The 18,987-nt window shown below is 37.1% G+C and overlaps 1 protein-coding gene across 4 annotated transcripts in view; it reads right to left on the reverse strand.

Moving 5' to 3' along the window:
- Positions 1–18,987, reverse strand: part of BBS9 (Bardet-Biedl syndrome 9) — a 328,017-nt gene that overhangs the window by 269,610 nt on the left and 39,420 nt on the right. For all 4 annotated transcript variants that reach the window (XM_075212581.1, XM_075212584.1, XM_075212582.1 and 1 more), the window contains 2 exons: positions 5,837–6,011; positions 2,901–2,985 (listed from right to left, as the gene is read on the reverse strand). In XM_075212581.1, the coding sequence (XP_075068682.1) occupies positions 2,901–2,985; positions 5,837–6,011 (260 nt within the window). The remainder of the gene's footprint in view (positions 1–2,900; positions 2,986–5,836; positions 6,012–18,987) is intronic.

Here is an 18,987-nt window from a genome sequence, read left to right on the forward strand (position 1 = left end):
AAGACAATTTGGGATGTTAATAGTAAAAACAAATAAGTTTGATGGTCTATCTTGCTACAGTGATCTTTATGAGGAACACAAGTCTATTTAGACACCATAGTGAAACAATGACACTTATTTTAATAATCTGTGTTTGAGGCATGGATTCATAAATTTGAAAGTGATTAAAGTTTTTTTTTTGCTATTCTGATTTACTTACTTACTGGTTTTACAGTCTCTGACTTAAATGCCTTTAATCATCAACTGATTTTTAAGTATGACATTTAATCAAGTAAGAAAGGTAAAGGCCTGTTTCACTATGCATTGTTATTAACATGGCAGTTACTAAGAACATCATATTATTGGGGACTAAGTTCTGTTTAAAGGCATATGAAACATCATGATGCCCTCTTATTGTCCACTAGAAAAGCAAACAAGAGTAATAGCTTTAAATAGCATAAATTACTTATTTGAAATTGATGATTTTCCCTTGAAGACCAAATAGGTGTAGTAAACACATGTTTGAGCATAATTACTTTGAAGTTTCAGAATGAAAAAAAAAGAAAAAAGAAAAAAAAAAAAGTATACTTTAAACCAGAGATTAGAAGGAAAGCGAAGTCACATACATAAGACATGCTAAATAACTAGAGAGGGGTGGTGAATGATGCGGATATGGCCCTACAACCCATCCAAACACTGGGAGTAGATGAAAGTTGTGCCTAGCCACACATCATTAATATTGTGTTATTTTTCCAAAGCATGCAATTTTTGAAAGATTAGACAGACAGCTTAAGCAGATACAGGACAAAAATTGTAAATGGAGATGTTAAAAGCATCTTAAACTGGTTAAAAAAAAAAGCCCAATTCTTCTTTCATTGCATACATTCATTACCCACTCACAAATGGAAATAAGGAATTTGCTTATTAACGGATACAAGGCTTCTCAATAGGTATTACCAGCAATGTTGTATACTATCCTACTAAACTGCTGCTGCCGATGCTAACTAAGTGGAGATCAAAAGTACCAAATGTGACCAAGAAATCCTAAACAACAGCCAAAAATATGTCTTAAATATAAAAAAACATAATGGATTTAAAGCCAGGCTGCAGTAATACAATATAATATGTTTTCCAACGTTCAGATCAGACCAAAAATCCACGTGGACCTTTCTAAGAATGAGACTTTGATGACAAGAATAGAATTTTTATCTCATCACTGTACTTTAATGTATAGAAACACAGAACGATCACCTAAAGATCAAGTTAAAGGCATGAAAAGCTGAGACCGGATCATGATTAGGTGAAAATCCCAAGCAGCGCCAGCAATATGAACATAAAAGAGTCTCCTGTGTGATGAAGCAGGAGACAGTACTACATGCTTACTTAAATATGATGAGCAAGGGAATATTATATCAATTTGAAGGGGGAAAAAAGTACAAAAGTAGATTGTTGCTTTTATGACCAAAGGAAATTTTATAAACATGTGATAAAACTTAGAATAAAAGTATTCTATGCCATATGCGCTAAGGCAATTATCTGGTATAGTAGGTCTGTAAAACAGCTGTGGCTTGTGTGCAGCCCTCAGTGAGTCTATTAACTATATATATCCAGCAGACACAATTGCTGAGCTAAATATCATCTCTAGTGTTTTAGACAGCAGCAGTCGGTATTCTCTTAGTAGCAGTACTACACCGAATGTCATTTTAACAGCATACATTCTTGTCTACTGCAGAACCAAATACGTCTCATATAACAGTGTAACTTGTAAGAAGTGTATGGAAGTTGTGAATCCCAAAACACCAGTTATATGTAACAGATGCATAAGAAAACAAGCAATACTTTACTCTTTCTCAGTAATGCCTTTTAAGGCATTCATGGTGTGTTGTGCTGAGGTAACGCTACCCAGCTGCGACACTTCGCATCCAGGGAATAAGAATGTGCAAGAATTAATATTCAAGTTTCTGCCTCCTTATGGTCAAAAATAATAATATATTTTTTTTTAACTATTCAGTATGACTAAAGGTTAACAGTATCGCAAAAGTATTGTTACCACAGAGACAAAAATAACAGTGATCTGTGATAACCATGAAGTAAACGACTCTAGGCCGACTATTTTTGAGAGTTTGGCCACAAGTCTTAGAAACCTAAGTGCTGAGTTTCAGAGCAAAATGTTGAGCATTTTAGAGAAATCTGTCTAGTCCATGACATTTCTGTTTGTACTGTATATTATCATTTTTCATATTGTGCAGCCAAGAACAGTGGGGACCACTCTAAGGGGTATATTTACTAAGCTGCGGGATTGAAAAAGTGGGGATGTTGCCTATAGCAACCAATCAGATTCTAGCTTTCATTTATTTAGTACCTTCTACAAAATGACAGCTAGAATCTGATTGGTTGCTATAGGCAACATCCCCACTTTTTCAAACCCGCAGCTTAGTAAATCTAGCCCTAAGTGTTGGAAAGCCTTATGCTGCACTTGAACAACCATTTTTGCAGGCATGTGCTGGCACTTTAACAGCCTTATAATACTGAAATTATATTTAAATGCACACAATCAAGTTTCTCATAAATGGAATACCACCTGTGGATTACATAAATCAATGTCTCAGTACATTAGAGTACCTTTATCATTTTGCAAAAACAGCATTTCAAGAAAAAATAAGCACAACAGCATTAATTGTTTAGTACTTTAAGAAAAATGGAAGAAGCTAGCGCAACGTCGCATTACGCCATCTATCTACAAGAAGCTTGTTCTCGCTTCGAAAAGTCCAAATAATTACATTATCTCCAGTATTTTAAGCGGCACTTGAATACATTCAATAAAAATAAATGATGGTAATAAAGTCTGAAACAGTACATCTGAAGCCAAAATTTTAGTATTAGTACTAATTTAAATAATTATGTAGATTAATCATATTTACCAGCAGTTTCTTCCCAGAACCAATTTTTTGCTGTTCTGTCTCCTTTTTAGTATCTGCATCTGTTGCAACAGCAAGTACCTGGTACCTGTTATAGTGAAGAAAGGGACAAAAAAAAAGAATGAATGCATCTAAAAGCAAAATGCAAGTAACTAGGCACAACATAACAGACGGATGCTGCAATATATAAATCACTGTTCTTGCATAATACTTTATCCTGTAGTGTAATAAATACAACAGTGAGGCTGTCATCAAGTGTAAATAAGGGAAAAGCCCATGAAGTGCAGCCTTTCACTTTCTGCTACTGTTCACTTAGATAATCCTTTCTTTAAAAGCACATTGGCAGGGGCCAGCTTTTTAGGCTGGGTACACACTACAGAAAATTTCTCCCACAATAAACACGTTTTACAAGATTTACAATACTTTTTAGAAATGCAAAGATACAATGAGTTTGGGGACAATAATAGTGTACACAATAATGCGATATCGGGCTGAACGCCCGTTTATCGTGTGATTGGCCAGATAGTCAGCTGAAAACCCTGTGGTGTGTACCCAGCTCCAGCCTTATACTACTAAATTGCTACTGAATCTTTCTCTTCTATATTATTTGCATACTGGAGCAACTGGCACTAGATATAAAGTACAAGCAAGACAAAAAAAAAAGGACAAGTATCAAAAAATTAAGAAACATAAGACAAATAGTGAATATGATATAGAAGCAGTTTTTACATACTGATGAACTGAGAATTATTAATTCAAGGTGATGGGTGCACTTTAAACTGGACCAGTCATGCTCCACTCTATCCACACTGGTGTCTTTAAACTACAAAATAAATAACTCTCAAAATGTTTCTAAAACAAAAAGGAACTTAACTTGTATCCTTCTCCCTAATGCCAAAGTGGCAGGGGCAATTATCCTGTTTAAGTGACTTGAAAGAAAAATGAACAGAAACTGAAGAGAAGAAATGAATGAAGGTTCAGCATGAGATTTATCTGTCAGATGGTTGTATGCAGAGATTAAATCATTATCTGTATTTCAAATAGAATCATCATAAGGTTCTAAAAGTGCTGTTAATAACATAATTAACCAAAGTGTATTTTTCTATATTTACAGAAGCATCGACAATTAGGTAGTAGGACTTAAGCTTTGATATTCAGCTCAAATTGGAAAATAGAATTCATGAAAACAGCCACTCCTCTAAGTGTTAAAGCGTATGAAGCAGAATTATAGTATTGGTGCATCTCCCAAAAGGAACACCACCTGGTTTAAATGTCTCTATATTGATTTATATATTTTATTTCTCTATAATGGAGGAAACAAGAAAAAAAAAAACCTTGATTCAGGAGATAAAAGGTATGAGAGTGTGGAGGGAGCCCAGACGATTGTTAGATGTGGAATGAGTCATGTTGGCTTCTTCTTAGCCTTGGGGAGAACAAGGTAGTATACAGAAATAATCATTATTTCTTAAATTATTAGATGGTCTGCTGAATTTCTCTCCTCCATTAATCCTGCATAAAGCTATTGTCTCTACACACAATTTTTCAAGTACTCGTGTGCATAAAAAGAAGAAAACCATTAGTGTGGCCTCTCTTCACCCAAAGGCTGTCAGCCCAGCATTGTAAAGCACTGGTGCTCTTCCCGGCATTCCTGGGCTAAGGCTACCAGTGTAATGAGGAATACTGGGAAGCCTAGAGTGGCAACTTTGCTGCCTCAGTGGTCCCAATATAATGGAAAGGAGTCCATAAAACCCTGTTCCATTAAACTAAAATAGTAATAAAATGTAAATACAACAGAATCACAATTGTTAAATAAATTTTTATTGAAATACATATTATCCAAACCAATTTTTAAACAATGTATTATTCATAATAAAAAATTCTTCTTATTGTAATTCAATTGGTAAATTTTCTTAAATTTGTGATCCACAGAAAAAAATTTAATCCAGCCAAACGTTTTTAATTTTTAATCCAAATGATCTACTTTGTGCAATCCATGAGAATACTTTTTTTCATGCAAGTATGACGCAAACTTCTCAGAATCTCGCATGAGAATGGCTGCGTTCACTGCCACAATCACAGCATCAGCCACATCTCGATTAACATCTTGGTGTTCCGTGGACTCCATACTTTGATCAACCATCAATAGAGATTAATCAAATCTCTATTAATTGGGGGGGATTAATTAAAAATGCTGGGAAGCTCATTTCATGTCAATGATTATACAACAGTGTCTATATCTCTATTGAACTGAATAGTCCATTGACATAAATGGAAAAATACAACACAACAATGGGTAAACTGCTTCTGCTAACCCCTAGTGGGTATGTACACAATGCATTCCTACAGAGATCAACAGACTTTTTTCAGTGCGGTGACATCTATAAACACACTGTTGGCCAGCAGCGCCTAAAAAAATAGTGCCGCAACGCAAATGAATGCTTTGTATTTCTATTAAATGGGCAAGTCAGGCACAGCGTTGAAATTACATTGTCCATACCAGTGTAACCAGTAGAGATCGCTGGGATGGATAATGTATAATATTTTTAGCAAGGATCCAAGACCTACCAAATGGGAAGAAATAATTTGTGGGGTAACATCAATGGGACTTGTTGTCACAATGTGAGATCATTCTTGTGCTATTGCAGTATACAAACAACTTTTAATACTGTTTGCAAAGATAATGGGGCCAGGAACCCAACCAAATAGTTTTTGGCCCCAATACTGCAACAAACAGCTTTGACGGACAGTTGTGGCAGAGATGGGAGGCTGCACCTCATGCTCCTTTCTCCTCCATAGTGATGACATAAACCTCAATCAGCAGCATGGCAAAGCTAACTGTGTCATTGGCACACAAATACCTTTTTCACACTATTATTCTTTTATGTCATTGTCATGGAGGTCCCAAAGTTTAAATCATATAGAACAAACTCAGTACTCACTTGTAGCTTTCCACCTGACGACAAGAAGAGACAGTAACAAAGGAGTCTGTTCTAGGACTGTATCTCAGGGGACCAGGTATAAGAAAACCTGGCAAGTATCGGCCAAAGGCATAGCTTTCCTGCTCAAAGAACATCAGCATCCCATCCATTGATTGAATACAAATCAAATCTCGACCTGTAGAGAAAAAAGATAATTTACTAAAGGAAACGCAGCCTGTTTTTGCCTGGTGTCCATCTGTACTATAACAAAAGGGATGAGCACAAACTAATGTCCAGCACTGCAGTTAGTCCAAGTATGTTAAGAAGAAAAATATGAAAATCAGTGAAGCCATCAAGTATATGAGTCATATTAATGCATCTCTTTTATGAGTTTTATGGTGAACAATATATTATACAACTTATCCTTCCTCATGATGTCCTTTGTTCCCATTCCCTATCTGTTTACGGCTATTGTTGTTATATTGCAAAATAGTAATCGAAAATGATTGTCAAAGGCTGTGATGTATTTATCCTTAAACAATAACTGTATACAGAGTGTGAAGATCTATTTTAACAGTTTACATTCATTTTCTGTGTGTTGTTAGAGCAATGCTGATGCTGCTGCACTTCATGTTACAAAATGTTCTACGCTTAATAAGTGTCAATAAGTTTCTGATACCATAAGCTTGGTTTTTCTGAAGCCATCAAGTACTAGTGATTCCAAAATAGAACAAAATAAAGACAAAGGCTGGGCAAACTCAGCTCCGTGCACACACAAGCCTTGAGTGGATGTAAATTTTAGTATGATCCATTCCGCAATAATGCCTTGTCTGCAAGTCAAATCGAACCACACTGGTGGGCTATAATGGCTTTGTCTGTATATCTTCTTTTTATCACAAACACTATTAATATTTGAACTAGCTATATCTATATTTCAATACTTTTTATTTTCTCTTTCTCCCCTATTCCCATACATATAGAACAGAGGTACCATATCTAGTCTAAATAAAAACACTTTACATACAATCCAGCAATTGAACTTCATCTAAACCAAACCATCACCCAAGAGATCGATAAATAACTCTAGATCAGAAGCATTGAAGCCCAAAACACAAACTACAGTACAGTGTGATAAGGATTTATCATTCTGTCTGTCCACCTAAGTCTATGGGCCTGAATCATTAAGGAGAGCAGAACAAAATAAAAAAAAAAAAATTGGGAGTAAGTTTGTTCCTAGACAAACCATGTTACAATGCAACGGGGTGCAAATTACTTTATTATTTTGCACATAAGTTAAATACTGACTGTTTTTTTCATCTAGCACGCATATACTTGATAGCTTTATTTTTTACACTGAACTTTAAAGTTGATCTAGGACATGCCCTACCCCAAATATAAGTCTGTTCCCACATTTTAAATGTACATCTCCCTCCAATTTAACATGGATTTGCCCAGGTGCAAAGTTACTCCTTTTATATGCTTTGCTATCTATAATGACAAAGGCCCTGTGTCTAAAGAATAGGCAATTGCTGTCCTCGGAGGTTTTTGCATCTGTATGAGCACACATGATGAGTAAACATGACCATGTCAGCATGTCATAAAAAGCAAGACTCTACGTGGGCAATATTCCATATAAGAGGGGAAAAAAAACCAAACTTGAGCACTCTATTCTCCTAGATTATAATAATCAAATAATTTTGTAGCACAGACACCATGGCAGTGATACAGACATACTTCTTGATAAACTGTATAAGATCTTTGTAAGCTTTTCAATGGCTGGTCAATGTTGGTCCATGTACCATACCAAAGACTTATACACACCGACATTTTCTCATGCAACACTTTCAACATAGTTATATAGTGCACAACACAGAAGTGCAAACCTGGCAATATAAGACCAAGCCTTGCATCATTTTATTTCATGTGACAGGTTCATGCTTGATGTGACTTTTTATATTAGATCTCTGTGTTTTGATCACTGCAGAACAGACTAAAATTCTTGCCAGAGGCAACTCGCTGTGCACTTTCTTCACGCAAATCTATTTTACTAATTTGTGGAAGAGGACCACTTTGTCTGATAACAATCCATTAAAAATATTTTACTAAGAGAATAGATAGATATTAAGTCCCTTCTAATGTCCCAAAAATATATTTATCCTCTTAATCCAAATACAGTTTCAATCCCATACAAGATAAGGGAAAATTCATAGAATTTTGTACCAAACTTCACTCACACAAATCTAAAAACTATAGTAACAATTGCCTAGCCAACACTTCTAAACACATGTCATACTGTCACAAGACCTATAATATCTACCTGCCAATAATGGATGTGGGATTCTCATCCAGGAAAGAAAGTTAATACCACTGAAGCATATAAAAGACCCATTTTATTATCAAACATTAAACTCAAAATCAAACATTTCATATAGGTACAATAACTATACATGAAAATTCATTCATTTCTTATAGGACACCAAAAATATCAGATTATTATCATCCCCTAACATCCACTAACATTTTCATAACACTTCTAGATGAAGGTTTTGTCAAAGCTATAATAAAGTTTGTACTAACTGCAATATATCAAAGATGTCCAAGCTTCACGGACTGAAGAGTGTTTTCTCAAAGGTGTACTGTAGTTTAAATTTCCAGCTCTGGAATCTCTCTATCTGGAATCTCTCTAACCCCATTGTGCCACGGTTTAAACTAATGACATTTCCAATAACCAATTGAATCTTCCAAACACTTCACCTTTGCTCCTTCTAGATATAGATACAAAAAACTGTGCACAGTGTTGATGCCATTTAGCAGAGACACAAACATGGCTCAGTGCAAGTCCTGGGGACGTATTAGTAGCCACTGCCCCCCCCCCCCCCTCCGAAAATGGCCCTCCCCTGAGGCCACGTCCGACATTATGTCACTTATCCATTGCTGGCATTGACAAACGTTTGGGTTCACCTAATGGTAGTGCCGATTCTGGATGCAAACAACTTTGAGTGCTTTCTTTGCTTAGCATGCTCTTGATACACAAGGTAGTGGAATAACAAATGTAGTTGATGGTGGCGAAAGTGTGTGTGTGGTAACTGTAATGCAGAAACAATCTTAATACAGTCAGCTGCTGGCAACTATGACTTTCCTTCACCATTAATCTAAAAAAAAACCTCCTTCCTTTCCTGTTCTGGAGAAGGCTTTGGCTTTTGTGCTGCGTGGGCACACTTGTGGTTATCTGTCAGCTCTGAGTAACTGTGTGCCCAGTATTTGTCTTTGGCATCATGCTCTCTGCAGGACACAGAGCCAGGACACTTGTTCCCCATGCTCACAGAAGTTGTGGCAGTAAATGCTACTACCACGTAGGCTGCAGAGGTCACCAAAGGGGGAGCAGAGAGTTGAACTATCTGGGTCCTGTATCTGAACTGAGATGGTTTTCCAGTTGATCTAGGAAATAACCCTGTCCTTGGTGTGATGACACACCTCTGTACCACCTTCTAATATTCCACTGCCTTCTTTTTTTATATTTGTGACAAGATGATTATGTGAGAGATACAGCACAGAGCTGATCTAAAGTGCAGCCATGTCTAACTGCCAGTCTGCCTGCAATATGGCATCAAGCACAATAAAAAGTTACAAGAATTGCTGTTAATAGAGAACAGGAAGACACCCAGAACTGAGATATATTCATATCTAAGGCAACCACGACAAAGGGGTTTTGTGTGATACAGAATATAACAAATTACTCTTTGTTCATTTAAGAAAATATAGTAAAATTAATTAAACCTTAAAAACATTATTAAGGTCCCCAGTGCTTTTCAAATGAAGAATATTTAAAATGGAATTCCCATGGCAGACTGGGATTGCCAAGCTCAAAAGTTATAGTCCAAAATGGTCACTTGGTAACGGTGACAACACACACTGGAAACCACTGAACAACGTTTTCCATGAATGCGTCACAAATTAGCACAACTAAATCTCATATTCGTTGAAATAGTAAGAGTGTCTGAATACGCTGTCCCTTTGCGAAATAAGAAACGAAGAAATGAACAAGTAAATATCTGGAAAACAACCAAATAGAAGCTTATCAGGAACAGTGGCAATACGCCAAACACCACAGTCTAACACAGCAATGAGTTTTCAACAAGCACAACGTATGGTATAAAATACAGTTTTCTCGTGGCACCGACCACCTCAGCCTTTGGCAACATGACTCACGGACCATAAAAGCCAGACCATGAGTAATAGATGTAAACCCTATTTAAATCTGGCGCAGTGACAGGGCCCTCCACCCAAACCACTCCATTAAACTAAAGAAATATTTAAATAAATAGTTCAGACATCAGATAGAATAATCAAGTTAACTAGAACATGTAACTTACTGAGAACCATAAGGCTGGCAGAAGGATTGGCAAGGTGCCTAAAAGGTATTGAAGATTGGTCTGAAGCTTTAAGTAAAGTCTTTCTACCTGATTTTATTTTCACTGACAGGTAGGTATTTCAGCCAGGTTGTATCAATTATATATGTACATATATCAAAAGGTAGAAGTGCTGAACACTAATCACATCTCTGCCACTGGGAGACTCAAATGTTTCTTACAGTCACATCTATAAACTATACAGAATCCCAGTGAGCTGGTACTAATGTAGCACACTCCTATTACAAGTAGCAACTGTTTAACCCCTGTAAAAACAATCTCTCTCTTTCTAACCAGGTACAGAGTCCACTAACATTTATACTTATTGTACAATGGTACCACACAGATAAACACTTTGGGCTAGATTTACTAAGCTGCGGGTTTGAAAAAGTGGAGATGTTGCCTATAGCAATCAATCAGATTCTAGCTTTCATTTATTTAGTACTTTCTACAAAATGACAGCTATAATCTGATTGGTTGCTATAGGCAACATACCCACTTTTTTAAACCCACAGCTTAGTAAATCTAGCCCTTTGTGTCTATACATACTAGGTAAAAAAAAGGTTTTACCAGCGGTGCATTTAGCTGTTTTCACCATAATGAAAAGCTTCTTATTTGGAGATATTACATATCTCCAAAGCATTAAATACATCAAAAACATAAAACACTGTATTCTGGCTGTGCCTAGCTCTTGATTGCATTAGCAAAAAGCATTCACAGCAGAGAACAATGCATTTTAAGATAACAGGCATTCCAGCTGTAATCACCAAGTGGTGAATGCTACAGTTTTGCCTAGTGTATATGAACCCTTACAGAGAACTTCTCATTTTATTAGATTGCTAGAACCATAATGATATAATTATATAAGTAGCATCTCTGCTACACTTTATCTGGGACCCATGTCACTAGTCAAGAGTCACAATGTTAAATGTGAAATAGCAGAGTGGGCTTTAATTCTCACAGTCCACCCAGCACTGCTGGCTCTTCCTTTCATGGACAAACCTTTGTACATGCCCACAACAAACAATTTTTTCAACACACCCTCTTCCTTGCACGGACAACTGCACCCACAGTCACTGTTGTTCTTATGAGTGAACAGAAACAGTTACTAATGCCAGCAGTGCCAATCTTTGGGGCACTGCAAATGGGAAAGGTACAGTGATTAACCATGCAAAAATATAGGGTTATAAGTGCAATGTAGGTTGGGAGGGTGGATATGGGAGTTTGATATATTAAAAGAAAGGGCATCAAGGGCATCAAATAAAAATACTATTTTAATTACTATTTTTATGGATGCATACATTAGAAACCTGACAGATTATTTTTAGGACTCAAACATATCTTTGAATCTAGCTGCAAACATCACATAGTGACTATAGCTGGAACTAGGGTTGTCAACTATTTTGAAAATAACTCCTGTTCAAGATAGCCTGAAACAAATATTAGATACATACAATATACAATCACGTCATTTTAGAGTAATGGGCAGGGGAGGGCTGGCAGATTTTAGCCCTGGGGGCAAGACTAGACTCAGTAGTCTATTTTAATGGAAAAGAAAAACGAGGTGGCTCAGTGACCCAGTCCAAGGTAGCCCACTATGCCCCCCAGCCCAGCCTGCCCCTGGTAATGGGAGCCATATAACTTTATTCTAGATGTAACATAATATAAGTAATAAATGGTATCCCAGGCGCAATATGGATGAGTGGAGGAATACAGTGTTATGAAAATTTAAATGTGATGTAGTGCAGTACTAGGTACATAAGGTAATGATGGAAGTCAAATAATAAAAAAACAATTTATTGTACAAAACAAAACAGGTTCCAAGTGCACTGGATACGATGTGGTACTTACAAGGTAAAATAAGATTTGGTCTTAGTAACTTGGTAACTTCAAACAAGCGTTTTGAAAACAGTAGTTACACATAATTGCGATTGGTGCATATAAAGTGGGTCACATTAGCAGAGCATAATAGGTTATCAAGCCTGATAAATGACCTCCTATCCGGATAGCTCATAGACTCCGGAGATGACATTATATTCCAGGACTCGTACTACTAAGGTTTAATGAGATCCCCACCTAGATGGAGGTCATTTATCAGGCTTTTTCCAGTTCTTTCCCAATTGTGTCAGTATTAAGGAAATTTGCGGAATCAGCAAAAGATTTGGTTAAATTAAACTAACTTGCAATTCTGCTTTAACCAAGTTAATTTCCACTCTGTTCCGTGCCGCGGTCCAAACACTATTCAATTTACAAAAAACTCTTTCTGAGTAAGCATCGCTTGCTGGGACAGACATCACGAAGAAACAATTTTCTTGTACTCACTGGAATTTTCATTCTTTGTGAAATAGTTGGCCCAGCCATGGACTAAAATATTGCTCGCTTGTAAGAATGGGGTGCGGCGTCAGAGAAAGCAAATATCTATATTTGCGATTTAAAAATGGGTGGAGTTTGATCAGCTATATTGTCTCCAATTGCATACAGCAGGTGAACCATCCTTGATCATGGACTTGAGGATAAATTCCTCTACCATACAGGTCAATGCTGTACAATTGGCCACCTTAGCTGGAACCCCGATTAAAATTTTGCGAATTTCATTGCTAAGAAATGTTTTAAAAATTCCATAATTAAAACACAGTAAGTAAGACTTGCAAAGTTTGAATTTAACCAAAACATTCCTTTCTGTTTGGGACCATATGTACATCTGTTTGGGACCATATGTACATTTTGCAGATACTCATAGGGCTATTTATTAACCAAAAACATGCATAGGTGCAGTGCATTTTCTGTTGCACAAATGTGCTTATAAGACCATCTTGCGCTAACATTGGAACACATCTACATGCATCCACATTAAAGTGCAGTTGCTGGCGCTATATAAGTAAATGATGATGATTAAACACTTGTGCATCCATTTGCGGGATGGTGGATTGAAAGTGGAATATGAATGACTGAAAAATGAACAAGGTCACTGACTACTATCACTTTTGGACTATTCCCTTTGTTAACTATAGCTTTTTCATTTCTATTTTAAAAAATTCATGCTTTAAATAAATCATAGTGTAAGGCAGGGTTTCCCAACCCCAGTCCTCAGGGCTCCCTAACAGTGCAGGTTTTCCGGATCACATGTGACATAATTAGGACCACCTGTGGATCTGTTACAATGTGTCAGTCAGTAATGAATACACCTGTGCTCCAGCAAGGAGATATGGAAAACCTGCACTGTTGGGGAGCCCTGAGGACTGGGTTTAGGAAACCCTGTTGTAAGGGGACATTGAACCTGTCTGCATAACATGTGTTACCATTCAATACTACAATCATTTTTATTACATTGATTTCTATGTGGCTATTAATGCACTGTTCCAGGTACCATGCATTGACTGAGGTCTGCTATCTCACCTGTGAGGATCTCTAAAAATCAGGTCCTTTTTTAGGGTTTCCTACAGGTGACCGGGAAATCCCTTGTGAATTCACGATCTTCACCACCTGATTCTCTCTTATATTAACTATATTCATTTTTATTTTTCTCAAATAGAAATCACTTAAACTGTAACATTATTAATCACATACACCTCTACTAACCATGATATGTTACTCTTAGACCAACAGTTTTATAGCGCTTTTAAAATATATTCCTATATTTCAGTCATTTGATTTCTGTTTGCAATACTAGGAAATAGCAATATCACTACTGTAATTGTATGCAAGGGGAGCAAGTCCACTTAAAGTAAAAATAATGGCAAAATACACATTGGTACTCTGCAAGCATTGTTACAACAGCATATTGTTGTATTATTTTTTGTGAATTAGTGCTGCTGTTAAATGTCTTTTTGCAAGTCAAAGTTATTTTGGAATACAGCCCACACAAACTTACAATGTGTTCATTTTTTTGAGATGTCTCTAACACAATCATAAAAACAAGTCATCTCGGTTGTTTAGTTTGTCTTATTCAGCACATTACTCTCGTAAAACTTTTTTTTCTTAAGTACATCTGTTAAATAACCAGTGATGTTTGGAAAGATATGCCATGGTTCTAGATATGAGGCTGCTAGACACACAATTCTCCAGTGTTCAGTAAAAGCATATAGTGGTGCAGCAAATGTGAGTGTCCATTTCTACAAAATGCAATTTTTCATCTATATTTAGACAAAGGTAAGCATTGCGAGGGAACTGTAGAGGGGCATTTAACATCCAGTGTACATATAGATGCAACAGACTCATAGGGGCACATTAATCGGCAAAAGTGAGAAATAGTTATCAATCCTTATCGCAAGGATAAGGATTGAACTATTTCTCAAATTTATTAAAAAGGGAACACAGATACAGCAGTTCCGAAAAACTGCTGTTTCTGTGATAGAAAAAATCATACTTACCCCCCTCTTCGGATGCGCTGTCTCGGGATCTCTTCGTTCCTCTTCTTCCTTCAATTGCGCATGTGCAGTGCACATGCGCACAAAGTCCCTACTCTGTCTCTGCAACGATAGTTGCAGAGAGAGCGCGCTGAGTGACAGGGAGGGATCATGTGATCCCTCCATTCATGCGCTGTCCAGCTCTGCTCTTCGGAGCAGAGCTGACAGCAGTGGATTTCTTCGATTCTGATAATGTACGCCAGCTTCAGCTGACGTACATTATCAAGACAAGTTCCCGAAAAAAAAAAAATTTCGGGACTTGTTAGATTGCGGCCAGGAGCAGTCACCATTCTGTTGAATGGTGACTGCTCGCAAAAACGATCAGGAGTGCAAAGCAGCAGATATCCATGATATCTGCTGCGATGCACCTTTAATAAATTTGCGGAGGGCACATCGGGACTTTAATTCCACGGTAAGTGCACTATAGTGCACTCCCGTGATTTGTTAAATATGCCTCATAATCACTTAAGCCAAAACATCTTTGAACTATACATAATACTTGTTAGCAAGAGGATTCCATGGAAAACAGGGCAAATACGATAGAGGAAGTATAAAATGACACAAGATTTCCCTCCAGGCTCCATGAATCTTTACCTATCCTTGAAAGGGTTTGAAATGGTTTAGCTGGCAAGTCAAATATAGTCATTGAAAATGCATAATTTCATAGGCTGTCATTAAATAATAGCTTGTTGAGTGAGTGGTATGCTGAAATGTGTGTAGTCACCATATAAGATACCATGAAGAACCTTTCAATTGTCACTCATAAATGGCTCAGCTCTTGATAACTAGTGTGACTAGAATAAGTCAGAACTAAATAATTAAAATATTGAAATATGTTGTACGACAATACAGATTTGAATGTGATGACTAAAGATGGCCACTCAAGCTGCAATTATTTTTAATTTCTGAATGAATAAATGCATTTTTGTAAAATCACATCAATAAAAACTTGTTCAGCTCATTTGTCAATAAGTGGATGATTGCTTCACAAACACAAAGCATATTTCTAGCAATCCAATTGTTTGTTTTCTAATCAGGGCATTTGTCAAAAACTTTGCGTTCACAAAGAAGAAACACAATTGTAGTGCACATACTTCAATAATACTTCAAACCAATTGCTTTTGGATGACAATTTTCCATCAAAGATGATTACAAATTTACATTTGATCACAATGAACTTACTGACACCCATATGAAAGAGCCTGAAACAGGATGTAGGTGCACAAAAGAGCCAGCAGTGGGGAGCATACAAGATTGAGGTAGCATGTGTATGCCAGATCCAGCAGGCATGTGTGTGCCAGATCCAGCAGGCATGTGTGTGCCAGATCCAGCAGGCATGTGTGTGCCAGATCCAGCAGGCATGTGTGTGCCAGATCCAGCAGGCATGTGTGTGCCAGATCCAGCAGGCATGTGTGTGCCAGATCCAGCAGGCATGTGTGTGCCAGATCCAGCAGGCATGTGTGTGCCAGATCCAGCAGGCATATGTGTGCCAGATCCAGCAGGCATGTGTGTGCCAGATCCAGCAGGCATGAGTACATGGTGGAAATTCAAGTGGGCAAATGCATAATCATTGTTTGGGATTCATAACTAAACAGGCAGACATATCTTTAGGTTATTGGAGTATCAGATTGGTACGTGAGGCTAGCTTACACCCTGCAGATGCAAAACGTAGGAATTCAAGAGGGGAGGTTATCTAGTCGCTATCTCAAGATGGTGATAACAGATTAATATAATTAAAAACTGCTTTCATAAAAAGTAAATTTAATCTATTTTTTAAACTTTGAAAAATGTTTTTATTTTTAGAGACAGACATACAAAGGGGAGACCAAAAGGGAGAGATACACACACACACACACACACACACACACACACACACACACACACACACACACACACAGGGCAGAGGTATACATGGGGAGAGAGAGGGAGAGAGAGATGTAGACATTCAAAACAGAAGGGGAAACAGTGATAGTGGGTGATGACATATAGACAGACACAAGGTAGGGGGTCTGTGCTACTCACCACAGTATAGATGGGTAAAGGATCTGTGCCATGTAAATAAAATGGCCATGTGCTGCCTACACTATGGTAATAGGTGGTGCATAGCACATTGTGAGAAGGAACTTTATGTACATTACAAATCATGTTGATTAAAATTATTAGTGCATAAAAATATTTATATAAAACCATGGTGTCATACAACCTATTAGGTATGTAACACAGAACACCAATTGCATGTTTTCTTACTTATGTAGAAACTGTCAGAAACACTGAAATACATAGAAGTGGTGTACCTGAACTGCTGGTTTGTGTCAAGGGAATAGAAGTGTATGTACTGTATATGTACTACATTTACTTAGATTTAGGATTCTAAAGCAGCAAAATAGACTATAAATCAACAAAATATAGTTGATAATTATAAAGGTAAAACAAGCTAATGTCACTGCCTCTGGTAATACAAATGATATCTTTGGCATTGGTATGTGCAGGTTTGTACTATACATCTGCAATGTAGAGAAGCAAGACAGTTTGTTAGAAGACTGAGTCGGAGAAGTACCTATTCAGTGAACTGATCTCTACATCTTCTTGGGCCCGCATCGCCATGTCAGGTCTATGCACTGCCGCGATAGGCTGCACAGCTCCAACCTTCAGGGTGAGAAAAGAAGGAGGGATTCAGGCAGCCCCATAACGTCAGTAGGGTTTGCCAGACTAAGGGGCACATCTCTGTTGAGATTAGATGCCAGCACTGCGATAAGGAAAATGTGCAACTACACTGACCCCCATAGAAGAAGGCTTGAAAATGAATTGCCACAAACAAGATAGACACTAATGAGTGTTATTTACTAATAAAGTGTAAACATACAGTAAGCAATAGCAGCCAATGTGCAAAATTGGATAACTTTAGTGGAGGTCATACAATGAAAGCAAATATCTGAGTGTTTGCTATGATTTCCTGTACAGCTGCACTTAAATAACCTTTAATGTTGAATTCTGGACACTTCCTATTAAGTTTTTTTTTTTTTTTAAAGATATTTTAGTTGAGTTGTAAAAAATTTCCAAAAATCAGATGACCTAACTAATACATTTGAAATGTTTTGTAAAGAAAAAAAAAAGCCATATAACCACAAGGTCACTTTATGGCCCACTGAAATGCAATAGTTAAACACCATTCTTTATTAGAAGTCACTGATAAATTGCAGCCAAGATTTAAGAGGACTGAATTTAAAACATGGCAATAAGAACCATTTAACCTTCAAGCATACAACCCAGCTGATAATTTTTTTCTTCCTAGCACCTAATAAAACTGTTTCTTGCAGAATTGTGGAAAAGTTAAGTACAGTCCTGTCTTATTATAAGGTTTCCTGTTACAAGGCTGTATGGTTTACACATATGTTATGTTTCATTGTAAACTAAAAAAAAAGCCCTCCATATAACACACTCTTTGTTGTAATACTCCCCACAATTTCCCTCGCGGCAAAGCCTGTAATGAAAGTAAAAGGAATCCAGTCGGATTGCTAGTCTCTTTCCTGTCCTTTGTACTGTCTTGGTTTTCTACTTCCTCTTGTTTTTACTTCCTATTCTGACCTTCTGTTCTTATTCCTTTTCCTTCTAAGTGCAACAGGCCATTACATGATATAAAAAGACAGCTTCTCAGTGCATTGGGGACTGACAGACAATTTGGGTAACAATGAGCTCAAGAGGCAGAGATCTCAAGTTACTAACATGTCAATGGAAACACCTACTCACTCACATGTCTGGTCCCAAACTTCTACATTTCAAAGGCAAGAAGTCTATTCTGATCAGGTAGCAAATGAGACCTTCTCTTCTATGTATTTCTTAAATTAGCAACACAAGTTACGAATAATTACCATCATGCTTTCTTTCATTTTTTCTGCCATTATTTTATACATATTTTTCTATTGCTGCATATAATTTACTACAGGGACAATTTATTTTGTTTCTGTTTCTCATTACCTATGCCATTGCTTATTCATGAGACTTGAGACTGAAGGTGCATCTCAAAGTCCAAGGGCTAGATTTACTAAGCTGCGGGTTTGAAAAAGTGGGGATGTTGCCTATAGCAACCAATCAGATTCTAGCTTTCATTTATTTAGTACCATATACAAAATGACAGCTAGAATCTGATTGGTTGCTATAGGCAACATCCCCACTTTTTCAAACCCGCAGCTTAGTAAATCTAGCCCCAAGTCTTAGGATCACTCAGCCAAGGATGGATTTTCTCTATAGTTGTCACACTCTCTACTGCCTATGTCATTTATTCTACTCTCACAATTTACCAACAGCCGCTTCAACTTCAGTGTCAGTTGTTTTCATCTTTAGAAGCCGTTTAGAAAAT

The sequence above is a fragment of the Mixophyes fleayi genome, chromosome 5 (genome assembly GCF_038048845.1).
Source record: "Mixophyes fleayi isolate aMixFle1 chromosome 5, aMixFle1.hap1, whole genome shotgun sequence".
In the NCBI taxonomy this organism is placed as follows: Eukaryota; Metazoa; Chordata; class Amphibia; order Anura; family Limnodynastidae; genus Mixophyes; species Mixophyes fleayi.